Source organism: Miniopterus natalensis, chromosome 2 (assembly GCF_054644295.1).
Source record: "Miniopterus natalensis isolate mMinNat1 chromosome 2, mMinNat1.hap1, whole genome shotgun sequence".
NCBI classification, from domain to species: domain Eukaryota; kingdom Metazoa; phylum Chordata; class Mammalia; order Chiroptera; family Miniopteridae; genus Miniopterus; species Miniopterus natalensis.
In genome coordinates, this window is record NC_142082.1 from 119,936,277 (window position 1) to 119,952,598 (window position 16,322).

Here is a 16,322-nt window from a genome sequence, read left to right on the forward strand (position 1 = left end):
GATGCATCACTTCTACTGAAAAATAAACCTCCAAATTTGTCTTCCTAAGAATGGATAGCTAAATTGTTTGTCTCAATATTATATACAGAGCAGTAGCCATTTAAATTGGAAAGTTTAGTATTCATTTACCACATTGCGGCAAGGAGCAAAAACATCGCTGTACAAAATGGAGCATTCTTTCTTGGCATAAGGAAATTTGTTTTGATGTGCTTCGCAGGGTTTGAATAATTCATGTGCATTTTCACACTGCGAAAAATGTGAAGGGAGAAAGAAAGATTTTAAAGGGGTGATCTGGGAAGCAGAAGCCAGAGTGACCAACCAATCCTGACTCCGTCCATTACAGTAACGTCTAGTATATCCTAATTCCTTCAGACAGGCTTTACCTAAGGCTCCGGTGCTCAGCCAACCCAATGTAAAGAGTAAATATTATTTCTTTAAACAACTAAACATACTAGTAAAATCATAGGGATATTAGAGAGAGTGGAGGTAAATAATTTTTCAATTTAAATGATTAAAATAATTTTGTGAGCAAAGGGTTCTCTTTCCTTTAATGTTCACCTCTTTCATTTCTATCACAAGCCACCCTCTGAGGAGCTGTATATGCTCAAGTGTCTACAGGCTCACCTCCCATGTACTGAGCAATTTGTTCTCTGCCTCTTCTAATCTAAGTCCTTGAAGCCGCCCTGGGAAAGGTCATCAATGGTCTCTTCATTACTAAATATAAAGGCAATTTTTCAGTCTTCATCTGACTTAACCTTTTACTACCTTTGATTCTGTTTATTACTTTGCCCTTTATAAATGTCTCTCCTCATTTGTTTTTGGTGGCACCATTTTCTGGGAGGTTTCTTCATTAGCTGCTACTCCCACTCTCCCTTTCCCTTCTTTCTTTGAAAATCTTGATCTTCAAACCTCTCTTTTCCACATTCTATACACTTCTCATGGTTTTAACAACCGAATATACTAGTAACAGCCAAATCTATATTTCCAGCACTTTCTCTTTCCTGAGTCTAAAAACTGGTCATTTCCACATAAATATCTCTGCTGTCACTTCTCTCTCAACATATCCTAACCTGTACTTAATCTCTGCACCTTTGTCCTGTCCTCACTGTCCCCTACCATCCACTCTCTACTTTGCCCTGCCTCGGGGAAGAGCACCAGCATCTACCCAATAAGCCAGGAAGATAGAAGTCTTTCTTGAATTCTCCAGATTCATTCTTCCTAACACAATCTTTCATAATATTTGTCTAATATTACACAAATAATTTAACCTTCCTCAGCCTCAGTTTCTTCATTTATAATATAATATGAACATTGCATGGTTCTCACAAGAATTATATGAGAAGATAAATGTGAAAGTAGTTTGTCAAATGTGAATTACTACACAAATATTACATAAAATAGTATTACCTAAATAAATTTTCCTATAAGAATAAAATGTCCCAGTGAATAAATATACCGAAAACATTTTGTTTAGTTCTAAAATATATATATATTCAACTTACCTGTCCTAATGCCCAGCTATCTCCAAACACCTGGGCATTTCTCACTTCTAAGTTATTAGATGTGGTCATATCATTTGAAGTACATTTGTCAAAGTTTCCACATAATCCTGATATCTTGTTCTAAAGTAAAAGAAAATTACTAAGAAATATTTTATATTCACTTCAACATTTAAAGACTTATAGTAGATAAAATATTTTAAATATTTAAGATAGATATTTTAAGAATGTCTTCACAACCATTTAAAATATGTTTCAAAAATGTGGACTTTCATATCTATTTAACTATATTTAACAATTATTTTAGATTCTCAAAAATGTTTTACTGTCCCCCAAATTTTATCTTTCCACATTTATCAATGTCTTAGCATTGATACAACTAATAGCGTAAGTAACTTGGAAAAGTATAATACAAACATTATGGTATACCTGTGTGTATACATATAAATAAAATGTTTATGATGAAAAGTCCCACCTCCTGATATGTTTAAGGTTTGGTAACACTATAACTGTCAAAACAATAAAATAATTTATTATTCTCTAGGTCAGACTGAAAAGTCAAAATATTCAAAATATAATTTTAAAGAAAAGTTAACTTTAACATTACTATATCATGCCATCATGAGACACAATAAATAAAATCTAAATTTTACCTAATTTTTATAAAGGTCATTTGGGTCATGGAATGATTACTGAAAGTACCATATATATTATTCACATCAACAATACCCACTGCATTTTCTCAAATAATGTGAAAAACTTTACTCTGAGGGAAAGGAGGTAGACTAAGAGTACAGGGAAAAATGTTTCATAAACCATGGAAATCCTCCTTAAAATTTTAACACTAAGCAAACTGCACTTTCTTGGGGTGCTGGAGAATGGAATGTAGCCCTTCATTAATGTCAAGCAGGCCGCCCGTGTCTCCCGGAAAGCGAACAATGACCCGAGGGTCACACCTGCCGTGGCCACTGCTCACCACGGCGCCTCTGCTCTCAGAAGCCACTGTGTTTATCCAAAGACAGTGGCCATCACTGCAGGAGGGCTGCAGTAAAATAAATGGGTAATTTGTTTCCAAAAAGTAGGGAAGGGAGGATGCATGACAAAGAATGGCGGAGGGAAAAAGCTGAAGAAACATGGCCATGACTAAATTATGTCGTCAACTTCATGAAAGAAATACGAGAACAAGCAAACACCTAGGAATAGATTGGGGGCTTTATCTCACTTAGGAAAAAGAAAATGACTTAAATATACAATCATACCTTAAATTTACAACACATTAATATATTTTTTAATATGTATATTGAAATAGTTTTATAAGAATGTGTTGTTACTATCCCATTTTTCCCCTAATTTATCACAGATTATATCCATGAATCTCAATATCAATATCAGACAAACTGAATTTTTATAAACACATCAATATGTCAAAAACAACATTAATATATAAAGTTAAAATACTTAACAAAACTTTAAATATTTAGAATAATAAACATATTTAATACAATATTAAACCAAAAACAATATTTAAAACAATTTAAAATATAATTACCAAAACTGTAAGCATCCCAGATTGACTCTTCAATCATGAACGGATAAAACAACTAGTACATCCACACAACAGAATACTACCCAGCAGTATGAAGGAACAAACTATGAATTCATTCAACAGTGTGAATGAATCTTAAATGTATTTTGCCAAGTCAAAGAAGCCAGATCCAAAAAGCTGCATATTGTATGGTTTCATTTATATTATATCCAGAAAAACCAAAACTTTAGGAATGGAAAATAGATCAGTGGTTGCCAAGGGTTAAGGAATAGGGGTAGGAGTTGACATTAAAGGGTCAACATGGGAGAAATTTGGGAGTTGATGGATCTGTTTTATATAGAGCTGTGGTGGTAGATACATAACTCTATGAGTTTATTAAAATCTGTAAAACTGTAAACCATAAGGGTAATTTTTTTTACTTTTTAAAAATAATTTTACTATATATAAATTTTAAAAATATATCCAGAATATGGAGAAAAAGATGGAATGCAGATTGTAAAAACTGAATCAGACTGTATTATAAACACATTACATAACCATGCTGAAGGGGGTAAGAAGAAAGAAGCTGACCTAAGTAGTTTTGAAAAACTGGATACTGTAAGATTAAAGACAAAAAGAACTGTATAAAACACTGGACTCTAGTTGGTAAAGTGGTTCTTCACTAGGATGTGAGTTAGAATTCTGAAAATATAACCCATTTCTTAAAGAAAAATATCGATCATTTTATTTCCACACAATACTGAAAGTTAAATGTAACCTCACATTTTGCATCTCTTTAGGACTGACCTACCAAATAGGCTGACTTACCTTCCACTGTGGTCCAACTTTGATATGAATGGTTGTCTTTTTATCCCAAAGAATAGTGATATCTTTCTCTGGAAAGTATACTACCATGTAGTACCCTGCCTTCCAAAGCTGGTATGTTGGTTCATTTTCCAGAAAAAAACCTGATCGTTTCTTAAAAAATAATAATAATGATAAAGAAAAAAGTGAATTCCTTGTTCTCTAACCAAGATGTAAACATTAAGTTACTATCCACCAATAAGTATCTACGTACTAGTAATTTTGCTTAGCCTTGTCTTTTTGAATTCTATAGTAAAAGACAAAACAAATGCACAAAATAGAAAACACATAAAATGGGTTACAAGACACAAACTATTGGATGAGCTCAACATGGATAAATGAGCAAAGGGAAAAATGTATTTCAGTTATAGAAAAAAGCATGAACAAGAGCATGGACACAGAATAAATTAAGAGGATATATCTACTAACTCAGAAATTCTATATTGATGATGAATAAATATGCCTGAGTGCTAACAATGTCTGACTTTACCTGCAAATACATGTAACTGGAAAATAAAAGCACAAAGCATGGTGTGTATGCATATGTGTATGTATGTATCTGTACACATACACACACACAAGTATGAAAGAGAGTGAGGCAGAGAGAATGGGGGAATAAATCTCCATCAAAGGGACTGAGGAAGGCTTCTTGCAAGAGGTCATACATAAGGAGGTATAGAGGGCTGGAAATGAGAATGAAGAAGAAATTATTCCAAGCCAAAGGAATCACCTGCATGGAGGCTTAGAGGGAGGAAAGTTCAAGATCCGGTCAGAACTAAGGAGAGAACCAAAGGACTAGAGCATGGACTCCATGATAAGTGTAGCCTGAGGCTCTTTGCAGCCACGTTACCCATAAAAGCAAGGGCTGTTATTACCTGGGCAAATTGTACTGAATAAAGGATTTTGAATAGGAAAGCGATAGACCATATCTGTATATTAAGAGAAAGTAATTTATATGCTATAAAGGATAACAGTAGGAAGAAACTAGAAATAGAACCTATTGGGAAAAGTTAGTGTCTTTAGCCTGAAGTGAAAATACTCAATGATCTTTACGAGCAGGGTCCATTCCTTATAAAAGGTTACACTGAATACGACATTGAAATTAACTCATATAATAACTTCAAAATTACATGGTTAAATAAAATTAAGTAAAACAAATATTTCCAGAAGCAAAATAAAAATTTTGAAGGAGATATGAAATCCTTTGGTTATTATTCTCACTCCAAGTAATAACAAAAGCATACTTTAGAAGTATTATACCATGGCAGACACATAAATATTCCATAGGACAAATTAAGTAAACTTAGTCATATCCATAAGGAGTTCCACATCTATTAGACCAAGGTCATATTTATAAGTGCTCAGTGTGTTGGATATAACACTACATATTGTGTAACCTACATATTGTTAATGAACTCTACCTAACCTCATTTCCTTCTATTCCCAAGGGCCAGGTTGAAGTTAGGGACAAGGCCCTGGGTGCCTGTGAAGGTTTGCACTTAACCTGGGAGTATCCTTGCGCCCAAGTGAGCAAGGCATTAAATAATAAAGGAAAAAATATCATGGCAGGTCAAGAGAGACTTTCTGACACTGGGCCCCGAATTTTCCTTTTTGACTAGGCCCTGCCCTGCCCCCAAGTAACTCTCCAATAAGCCTATTTCTATTGTTTTTATTACACTTTTCAGAACCTTTCTGCTGTCTGGCTTGTCTTTGGCTTTATTCTCTCTCCTCCCCCTCACTTGAATGCTAGCTCCTTGAAAGATGTACTTGTCAAGTTCATGGCAGTGTTCTCAGCTTCTAGATCAAGCTCTGACTCATAAATTTTTAGCACCTTCCTGTACTGGCCTGTTCACGGGTCTTACCTTCCAGCCTGATCAGCAACAATTAAAGCATGTATTGTGGCTTACAGCTCCATTTCAATCATGAGATACTCTTTCATGTATTTTCCTATTAAAAATCCTTCAGACTGACTGACATGTCATTAGAACATAAAATAAATTTTTGGATAAGGCAACTTATTTTTAGACATCCTTCAGTTGGTTCTGCATTAATTATTCTGATGTAAAAGCACATCTTTTCTATTTGCCTGCAGGGTAGTTTTTATTAGACAGGAGAGTTTACTACAAGACAAATGATCCTCTTTGATCAAAAGGAGATGCATATTCCTTTTGTTTCAAATTAGGAAGTAAGGATGCTTCTCAGAAGAGCAGGGCATTATGAATTGCCCAAAATAGATAATTCCACTTTAGGAGAGAATTACAGCAATTTACACAAACTCTAGTGATGTCATAAATGTGAAGAATTAGCCCTGGCTGGTGTGGCTCAGTTGGTGGGTTTGATAACCAGTCAGGGTACATACCCAGGTTGTGGGTTTGATCCCTGGCCAGGGCACATACGGGAGGCAACCCAATCTATGTTTCTCTCTCCCACTGATCTGTCTCTCTCTTTCTCTCACTTTCTCTTTCTTCCTTCCTCTAAGATCAATTAAAAAATAAAAATAAAATAAATGTGAACAATTAAAACACTTAAAGTACAGCTTTAATAAATTCATAAAATGTTTGTATCTTACATTTTTAATAAAATTAGAAATGAGCATTTAATGAGGTTTATTTTCTTCTGTTGGATGAGCAATCCATCTGCCATAAAATAAATGGTACTTATTTTCACTTTTGATGTTCAAGAACAAATAGCAGGGGATTTGTTATGGTCAAATTGTCTTTATGACTTTTCCTCACCAACATATATGAAGGAGATTCATCAGCACCTGCTGACAGGTGAAAATTGAATTTTAAAGTTACACAGAGCTGTAATTACCACTTCAAAAATGTGTTAAACTGTCTTTATAAGAGCATTTTCTTTTCTCATTTTTTTTTTTTTTAACACATCCTTGTTATTAGAAAGAGCTTTCATCTATAAATAGATATCCAGTTGATGGTTATACCAAATTGTAGTAATTACTTCAAAAGGATGTCAACATGACTATAGAAACTCTGTTTTGTCCAAAGCTTGATTGCTGCCTGGTTGGTCTCAATGTCTCAATGTTTCTGAGCGAGATGTAAGCTATGTTCTAGAGCACTGGTTCTCAAACTGTAGTGTGCAAAAGAATTTGGGGTACCATTAAAAATACAAATTTTCATTCTCAATCTTCACCATTCTTATTACAAAGGTGGGACCCAGGAACCAGCTTTTATAACAAGTATTTCAGATGATCTTATTGCAGAAATTTTGCAGACCAAACTTTGAGAAACACTGTTCTAAAAGTTACCTTTCTCAGAGGCTACTTTTTAAAGGCCATATGTCAAATCATGTCATTTCTCAACTCCAAAATTTCTTACTTGTAAAATAAGTTCAAATATCTTACACCATTCAAGAGCCTCCATGATCCGGAACCAGCCTCCTTTTCTACTGCCCCTGACACCTGGTCTGCATCAAACTCAGTCTGGACACTTCTCCCTGAATCCCTCTGCCAGACTCTCCCTCCATCATCCCCATGCACTTCAACCAAATTAAACCACTTGGAGTTCTTCAAACATGCTATTTTATCATTCAGCTCTGTTCCTTTCCTCTATATGGATTGCCTTTCTACTCCCTCTCTTCACCTGGCTAATACCTACTCATCCTTTGAGACTCAGTTCAAACCATTTCATCCAGAGCATGTCTTCTGAGCTTTCAAAAATAAGGAAGGTAAAGGAGAGGAAAAGAGACATTTCTTAAAATCTATTATTTTGTTTAATCCTCACATGAATTTAAGAAGCAGAATCATCCCTAATTTACAAGTGGGAGAGCTGCAGCTTGCCCGGAGTGACACAGCTAACAGGGGATAGAATAGGGGTTCCAAGTTGAGTACTGACTGACTTCAAAGTCTATGCTCTTAACAACTACCCTACAGGTCCAAGGGTGGTTTAGATCTTCTTCCCAGGGGTTCCCATACTATCCTGTACATATTCTTTCCATATATAGCACATCACATTGCACATCAATGAATGCATGCATGCATGCATGAATGAATGCATGAATGAATGAATGAAATTTATTCATTCTTGCAAATTGGGCAGGCTCCAAGAACGCAAGAATGAACAGGGTGACAGTGGTTCTAATTCTCACATAACTCATAGACAAATGGAGAAGACAGACAACCACATTCATAATTTCACTACAGTGGGATGCATGAAGAGGGGATCCCTGAAAGAGATCAAATGAAACCTATCACATAAGAATAAGTTAATGGAAAGGTCAAAGGTTGATTTGTATGAGCAATAACATTTAGGAAGAAACACAGGTGTGAGAAAGAACACCGAGCATTTGAAGAACTGATAACAGCCCCAAGTTCTGGAACATGGGCCTGAAGCAGGAAGTGATGAGACGTAGGTAAGGAGAGGTGGCAATGGTCAGATTGGTGAGGCCTTGTAAGGGCAATGAAAGTCATTTAAAGTTTTGAAGCACTGAAGTAACAGATTAGATTTCCATTTAGAAAAACCACCCTGACTGCAGTGCGGCAGGATCGATTAGAGGAGAGGAACTAAGGCTGGAAGTCAGGAGTCTAGCTGGGAGCACGTTGAAGTATCCACGTAATAGGTGACTGTTGCCACAGCCAGAATGATAACCATGGGAATGAAGAAAAGTTAAAAGAATTAGAAAACGGAGAATTAGAGTACAACTGAAAAAGACAAGTCAAGTATGGCTTACTGCAGCCACATAACATAGCAAAGAAAAAAAGTCAAAATCTAGCAACCACTTACAGACAAAAAGTACCCCAAACTGTTTCTATTTCATTTGCAGTATCCTCAGGACAAGTTAAAATGATCCTAAAAGAAATAATTCACTAACCTCTTTGTAAGGAGTATCATTCAGGTAAATTTCAGTGTCCCCAACTGAAATCAAAACACTTTTAGAACAAACAATATCGTTGTCAAAGCATTTCTTGTTCTGGGCAATGACGGATATATCTGTGTCATCTGCACTCTGCAATGTCAATAATGTTACATTAATAAAGCTGTATACTATATATACTTTTAGCTATTTTTTACTAACAAATCTTAAAGAAGGCCAAGATGTACAATGGTGTGCACTGAAACTGAAATACAAGTTACCTTTAAAATAAAGATCATTTTGATCTAATAATATGAAGAATTTCATGAAAATATACAAAGATAGGTTAATGTTTAAACATTTATCTCCAGTATCTTCTGTTAATTTTTTTTTTTTCTAACAAGGCTTTTTTTCCCACCTTATAATAATAATAGCTCAAATTTGTTACCTAGTTTATTTCCAATAAATACCCCCAAACACATGTTGTTTAGGGGAATTTTTATAAAAATTCATTTTTGGCAACATCTTTTGTTATGTCTTAAAGAGTCTACATGCCTATAAATAAAAACTGAAATAGATACAAAACTTTGGAACATTTTTGTAAATAAAATAATACATATCATTTGAGGGATTCCTTTGAGCTTTATATATGTTATCTCATTAATTTTATGGTACTTTTTGAATTAAATATTATCTCCATTTTACAAATCAGGAAACAGAGGTTAAGAAGAATTAGCTGGCTGTCCAAAGTCATTTGCCTAAATAAGGGCAGAGACAAAGTTCTAACTTTTTAAACTGATTTTGAGAGAGAGAGAGAGGGAGAGAGAGAGAGGGAAAGGGGGGGAGAGAGAGAGAGAGAAACATTGATGTGAGAGAGAATAGGCTGTCTCCTGTATGCACCCCAGCTGGTTAACAAACTCACAACCTAGGTATGTGCCCTGACCAGGAATCAAACCGGCAACCGTCTGCTGTATTGGATGACGCTCCAACCAACTGAGCCATACCAGCCCGGGCTCTAATGGTTTTTTTTCCCACTTGTAGAGAAATTAGCAAGAGTCTAGCAGTGGTTGAAAAAAAAAGTCAGTTGTAGGTTATAGGAAATCCTTAGCTTGAGAGAATATTATTTAGCTTCAGACACTCTAAATCTAACCCCCTTACCTCTCACTTCATCCTCCCCTCCTTTTGGCCACTCCCCACTTGATTCAGTAAGAAAATGCTCTCTAGAGTCAGGGTTTCTAATCTTCTATCTCAGTTTCATGAATGGCTCTTGTAGTTTTACAGACACTGAAATTCATTATAAAAAGTTGTTTTTGAGTATCTGCATTTTTCTAGGAAGAAAATCCATGGCTTTCATCAAATTTTTTAAGTGGTCCTTATCTCCCCAAAAGTTAAAAGCCATGCTGCTATAACTTGGGGGTGAGAATTAGATCAGGGGAAAAAAGGAATATTTCTCTGGACTTAATATCCAGGTTTCAAGGACTCACACACACTTCCTGCATTCTTTTCATTTTTAGACATATGGGTCAGTGTTTATTTTCAAAGTGAAGAAAGTCTTTAAATGTTTGGAAGTCATATAGGCCTTGATGCAAATTCTTCACACTCAGTTTTTCGTATCTCCAGCAATATGAACGCTAGCTCAATATATCTCTTGGTTTATCTAAATTCTTCCTGTCTCATTAGTAATTACTATAGCATACTGACTAGAGGACAGGTTTTCAATCATTGGCGTTGACAGAGTGATTAATGGATTCCTCTGTGACCCATTTTTCCTCCCTTCATAGGCACTGAGAGCTTTTGCTTCCTGGTAATCCTTTTGCAAAGCATTGCCTAAATTTTGGCATTGTACTCCAAAAAAAATAATGCCACTCTTTTTTGCCTTTCTGAACGGTTTTCAAAGAACAAAAATAATATGTAATTTAGGGTTTTGTTTTGCTCTTGTTCTTGGAAAGAGTTAGATGAAAGGGTGTGAAAAGCAGGCAGAAAGGCTTTCTGTTGCCATCACATTTCTGTTATTACTAATTAAAGTGCCTCGGTGTTAGCTGTGTTTTTTATATTAACTCAAAAAAACCTAAGAAGTATTCTGTGGTCTATGGCCTTGTAATAACATGTTATGTTGACAGTAACTTGAAATAATATCAATTCCTAAGAATCACATTTCTCCAATTTCCCTTTCTAATGTGTTTCAAGTTATATTCGGTTTGAAGATAATGCTGGAGTTGCTAAGCAGCATAGTACTATGATCACAAAGCCAGAGGGATAAAGGTCAGCATCCAGTGCCACATGGACTCCTCTAACCCTTTATTCTCAGGTCCTGGGAGAATATTTTCCCACACAATTCTGAAACATAAAATGTCAGCACCTCTCAAGGCAGTATATTATTTCACTTGACATCTCAGTCTAAGCACCTATCTTTGCCTTAGCCTTTCAAGAGTCACTACCCCACACAAAGGCCCTGTTGACACAGTAGCTGCAGGCAGCCATGTATATGTTCCACAGCCCATTGGACCCAAAGCAGTGCATTCACTCATGGGCCACTGGACTTTAACGCTGGCAAGAAAAAAGACAACTCCATCCAATTAGATTATCTCTCGTATTTGAACCAGAAAATAGTGGCGTAAAAAAGATTTTTGTAGTAAGATCTGAGGGTGAATAGACATACAGTAATGGTGGAGTGGGAGCTGAACAGGTGAGAGCAAGCTTAGGATATGAGGAAACACAAACAGTGATTGAACTGAAGCAAAAATAGCGGCAAAATACAGAAAAGAGAGTTACACAGCAAGCAGAGAGCAGAGCCTTCGCGCAGAGATTGTCGAAGCTGCGTCAATGTCATCAGAGCATCCATGAATTCCTGCCGCCTGGGAGGCAAAACCACCCTTCAGTGGTCACCTTTGTGAGGTGCACTGCCCTGCTCAAGGTTATTTCCCTTAGGGGTTTACACACAAATCACCTCAGCACCCACTCCCTCCTGTTTCCTGAAATAGTAAACATTTAACCAAATGTCCCTGAGAAGGAAAACCACCCTGAGGTGTTTCACTGCAAAGGAAATCTACTTGAAAATCGCTGATAAAGAAGTATTATAATGGGGTTGAAATATGCAAGTACCAAGCCTGGGGCTTCCATATAACCTCCCCGTTAACTGTTTCTCTAATCAAAATCGGTTGCATTCCCACAACAGAGCTTTCCTTTGGCCCAGTCTTCTAGCTTCTTGTTTATGAATGGCTCCCCAAATATAAAACAATCGAGGGTAAGGTTAATGTCTTCATAACTGTACCCTTAATAGCTCCTAGCATAGAGGCATAGAGTGTAGACTTAAATATGTAATTAATAAATGCTTATAAAAAGTAGAAAAATAGAAAAATAATTATTAGAAACATGTTAAGTTGCTATTGAAATGTTTTAGGAGGTTTTAATACATAGTATGTAAATTACTACAATGCAAAGTAAATACTGAACCTTAATATCTAAAATTAACAATGGAGATGAATCTTATAGGCAAAAGATCACAACTCTCTTGCCTAAAACTTCTAACAAAAATATAATATTTAAGAATTAGCTTATATGAATAAAGCAAAAAATTATTTAAACACTGATTTCCTGAAAGGGCACTTAAAGAATTAATTCAATAAACTCCAATATTTTTATCTTCTTACTCAAATAGATTTTTAAAATATACAGAAGCTTCTACAAAGTATTGTTCATATAAATCTAAAAATTAAATAAAATTAATATAGATTCATTTCCACCTCAAATTTGGAAACATTAATGTATCAGAATTGGAGGGTAATTTATTTTAGATTTTTATCATATAATATAATTTAATTTTAAACCTTTCTGGTTTTCCTCATATAGAAATGCTTAGAAAGCTATAAAAAACTGATTTGGGTTGAAAATATCCACTATAATAGAGACAAGATATATTATACTAAATATCACTAAAGGTCCAAGTTATTGTCTTTCTGACCCTGACCTCTTTGTCTTCAGCATGTTTGTCATACAAACAATATAAGTACAAACTGCACAGTTAAAGGGGTCATTGAGAGGACTTGATGAGCAGTTTATCCATGACCCGGCTCCTTACCCTTCCTCTCTCCTTGGAAAGGGAGTCCTGCCTGCCGTTCTCACAGTGGAGCCATTTTCAAGGACACAGCTTTGAGAGAGCAATGTGTTGCCGAGACCTTGATGGTATAAGTAAATGAACCCTATTAAGGCCTCTGCATAAACTTAGGATTCTGACAGGCAAGTGTGGAGAGCTACTCGTCTCCCTGCTGCCCAGGCCCGCCTCACATGTCAGCTGCACTGCTCACTAAAACCGCCTCCTACCAATCTGGAGCCGCCTGCCTCCCAGCCTCTCCTTGCCGCCTTTAAGGGGCCCGTTTCAGATTTCATCTGGGAAACTCCCAAGCTTACAAACAAACATGCACCTGGAAGACAAAGCACTTTAAAAATCTCATTTTAGGCAACAAAGATAATTGGCTTAAAGATAATTAATACATGCAAATGATTCCTATTTGAAGAAAATTTTTTTTTTTTTGCTTTTTGATAAGTCTATTCTATTTGAGAGGCATAAGGGGAGAATACAGATATCACTTTCACCCAACAAGTCACACAAACACATTCTACATTTAAACCTCTGCACATAGAATGGAAGATGTTATCGAAACAACTCAAATGAAGAAATTTTTAAATTGGCCGCCCATCTCCTAGTCTAAAACTTTAAGATAGTTTTAAAGTAGTGTTTCTTCTATGAGACTAAGCTAGAGAAAAGAAAAAGATTTGGAGACAATCAGTTGGTAAACAGGAAATCAGTCAAAAAATATCAAAAGATTTTTTTAAGGAAGAATGGCTTTGCCAGTCACCTTTGGGATAGTCAAAGGAAAGGAAGATAAGAGAAAGATAGCATATTTATCATTTTTTAAAAGAAATACTTATTATCAATTCTATAATACTTTTAGGGCCTCAATTTGTTCCTTAATTCCACAATTTCTTTTTTAATTTAATTATATTCTCTTAATATACATTTAATTTATGTTGTTAATTCCATGATCTCCTTTATAACTTCTAGAAGGTAGAAAATCTTTTTTTTTTTTAATGTGGAGTGACTTATATTCAGAATGTAATCCTCACCTGATTTTTATACACTAGCTCTTTTTTATTCTTTCTTTCTTTTTTTACTTTTTGCACAGATGCCACACTGTTGTATAATTTGCATTTCACTCTTAGGTGACAGAGGTAGCTCTACCTAGTTATCTAGTTCTAGCTGCATCTTTATATTCTTGGAGAAATCTGCTCTAATGTAGAGTATATAGAATAAGCATGTCTTTATTAACATTAAATAGGCCATAAGAAGTGTTTATTAAGTGAATGAAATAATAATGCATAAGAACGATCATTGTCACACAATGGAAAATGTTTGCAAAGATGGTGATATGTGAACAAGGTTTTAAATAGTTTTAATAAATATTTTTAAATAAATTTTTATATACAAATGAAAATAAAGTTTGGCGAAATTTTTGTTTTACTACTTAAAATGATACTCTTAAAAGTGTATTTAGCCCGCCCAGGCATGGCTCAGTGGTTGAGTGTCGACCTAGGATCCAGGCGATTGGGGTTCGATTCCTGGTCAGGGCACATGCCCAGTTGCGGGCTCGATCAATGACTCTCTCATCATTGATGTTTCTATCTCTCTCCCTCCCTCTCCTTTCCTCTCTTTGAAATCAATAAAGATATATTTTAAATAAATAAATAAATAAATAAAAATGAAAGTGTATTTAACTAACATTAATGATATATCCAATGGAAACATGTCATGTTTGACATGATATTGTCAACAATACTTCCTTTTTCCTAGGTGTGACTTCAATTTTAATATTCAGGATAAGAGGAAATTTTTAAAAGTAATTAAAATCAGTTTTTTAAAGAAGAAAATGTTCCACATCATTCAAAGAGTGGGCCCTGGACATGGAGCATTGTGGTAGCTTGTTAAAAATTGCAAGCCTGTGTGTCTCCATTGACTGAGCTTCTTCCCAGGTATGGAGAGGTCACAGTTTCGATTCCTGGTAGGGCTACACGCTCCGGCTACTGGCTTGATCCCCAGTAGAGAGTAAGAAGGAGGCAGCTGATCGAAGTTTCTCTTTCTCATCAATGTTTCTCTCTCTCCCTCTCCCTTCCTCTCTCTCTAAAGTCAATTTTTAAAAAAACATAAAAAAATTAAAATAAATTGCAGTATCCAAGATCATGCTGCAAACCCATGGGATCAGGATCCGTATTTTACAAAATCTTCAGATGATGTGCATGGATACTAAAGTTTAAAGAGTGCTGCTCTATATACTTTACATTGAAGGCATGCATATCCATTTATAGTAAATATTACATTACTAATTAAGTGTAAGCTTGTGGTTTCTCCCTCTAGTAGAGACTGTCAAAAAATTGAACAGGTAATTTTTCAGTTTTTTACAATGCCACCATAATTGTGCTAGTCCTTCTGAGGAACCCAAAAGAAGTGTAACATAGGCCTGGCCAGTGTGGTTCAGGTGGTTGGAGTGTCTTCTGGTGCACTGGGAGGTCCCAGGTTTGATTCTGGTCAGGGCACATACCTAAGTTGCAGGTTTAGTCCCCAGAATGGGGGGGGGGGGGGGGGAGTATTATTGTGGGTATTAACTTGAATTAGAAAGCAATAGAAGTTGAATAGAACTTGAATAGAAGTTGAGGGTCAGAGATGTACATGTTGATTTGGAACTATTCAGCCTGTAGGGGTGGTTAAGATTGTGGGTAAACACACCAAGCATTAGGAGAAAAGGTCAGATTGCCAAGAATAGACATCCAGTTCAGTCAACATTCACTGAACAACTATGTTCCCAGCATGGTGCTCTGTGCTGTGAATCCATGACTAAGACTTGGTTCTTTCCCTGAAGGATCTAAGTCAGTCATCTGGGGTCAGGGCTTATGCAAGAAGAAATGGCAACAAAGAGACAAAGAAGAAACCAGAAGAGACACTGAAGGTCTCAAACTGCATAATATCCAGAAGGTCAAAGGAGGAAAGAACTTAAAGGAGTGTCAGAGGCATCTAAATATCCAGGGAAATGAGGTTTGGTACAAAATTATCCTGACACATTTTTGAGAAAGTGGTATCAGTTTATGTTCAAATTTCTCAATTGTTATCTACAGTCCTAAGCTCCTCCATTTACAACCTAAATTTCAGGAGATGAAAAAATTCTAATGTAGAACTGTTTGCTAAATAAAGCTTGTCCTAAAAAGACAAATACTTATAGAATGTATATGCCTCATGGTGCCTTCCAAAAATAATCAAAAGAACACAAAACAAAACAAAATCCCCTTAGGAAAGTTGTCATCATCAATAATTATCAGATCGCCAAATCCATTCCCTGAGATTTATTCTTTAAGAAACATAAAATTGTTCACAAAGGAAGCCATGAATTGTACCAAAAGGGGAATTCATTGGCTTAAAACATAAGCAGGAGCTTTGTTCAAGTTTGGAAGGCTATAGATTCCACTGTTTGTTTCCTTATTTAATTGAACTCATACAAAATGGGAATGTGTCCACATTCTCCATGTATGCTTAAAGAACAGAATCACACGCAAATGTCTGATCACAGGAAAGCCAGGAA

General features: G+C 35.7%; 1 protein-coding gene across 4 annotated transcripts in view; it reads right to left on the bottom strand.

Annotated features, from left to right (window-relative positions):
• Window positions 1-16,322, bottom strand: part of OTOGL (otogelin like) — a 120,770-nt gene that overhangs the window by 52,312 nt on the left and 52,136 nt on the right. For 3 of the 4 annotated variants that reach the window (XM_087813871.1, XM_016199465.2, XM_087813872.1), the window contains exons 26-29: window positions 8,716-8,850; window positions 3,853-4,002; window positions 1,503-1,622; window positions 130-246 (exon numbers count right to left, since the gene is read on the bottom strand). In XM_087813871.1, the coding sequence (XP_087669997.1) occupies window positions 130-246; window positions 1,503-1,622; window positions 3,853-4,002; window positions 8,716-8,850 (522 nt within the window). The remainder of the gene's footprint in view (window positions 1-129; window positions 247-1,502; window positions 1,623-3,852; window positions 4,003-8,715; window positions 8,851-16,322) is intronic. The other variant, XM_087813873.1, reaches the window with a different exon arrangement.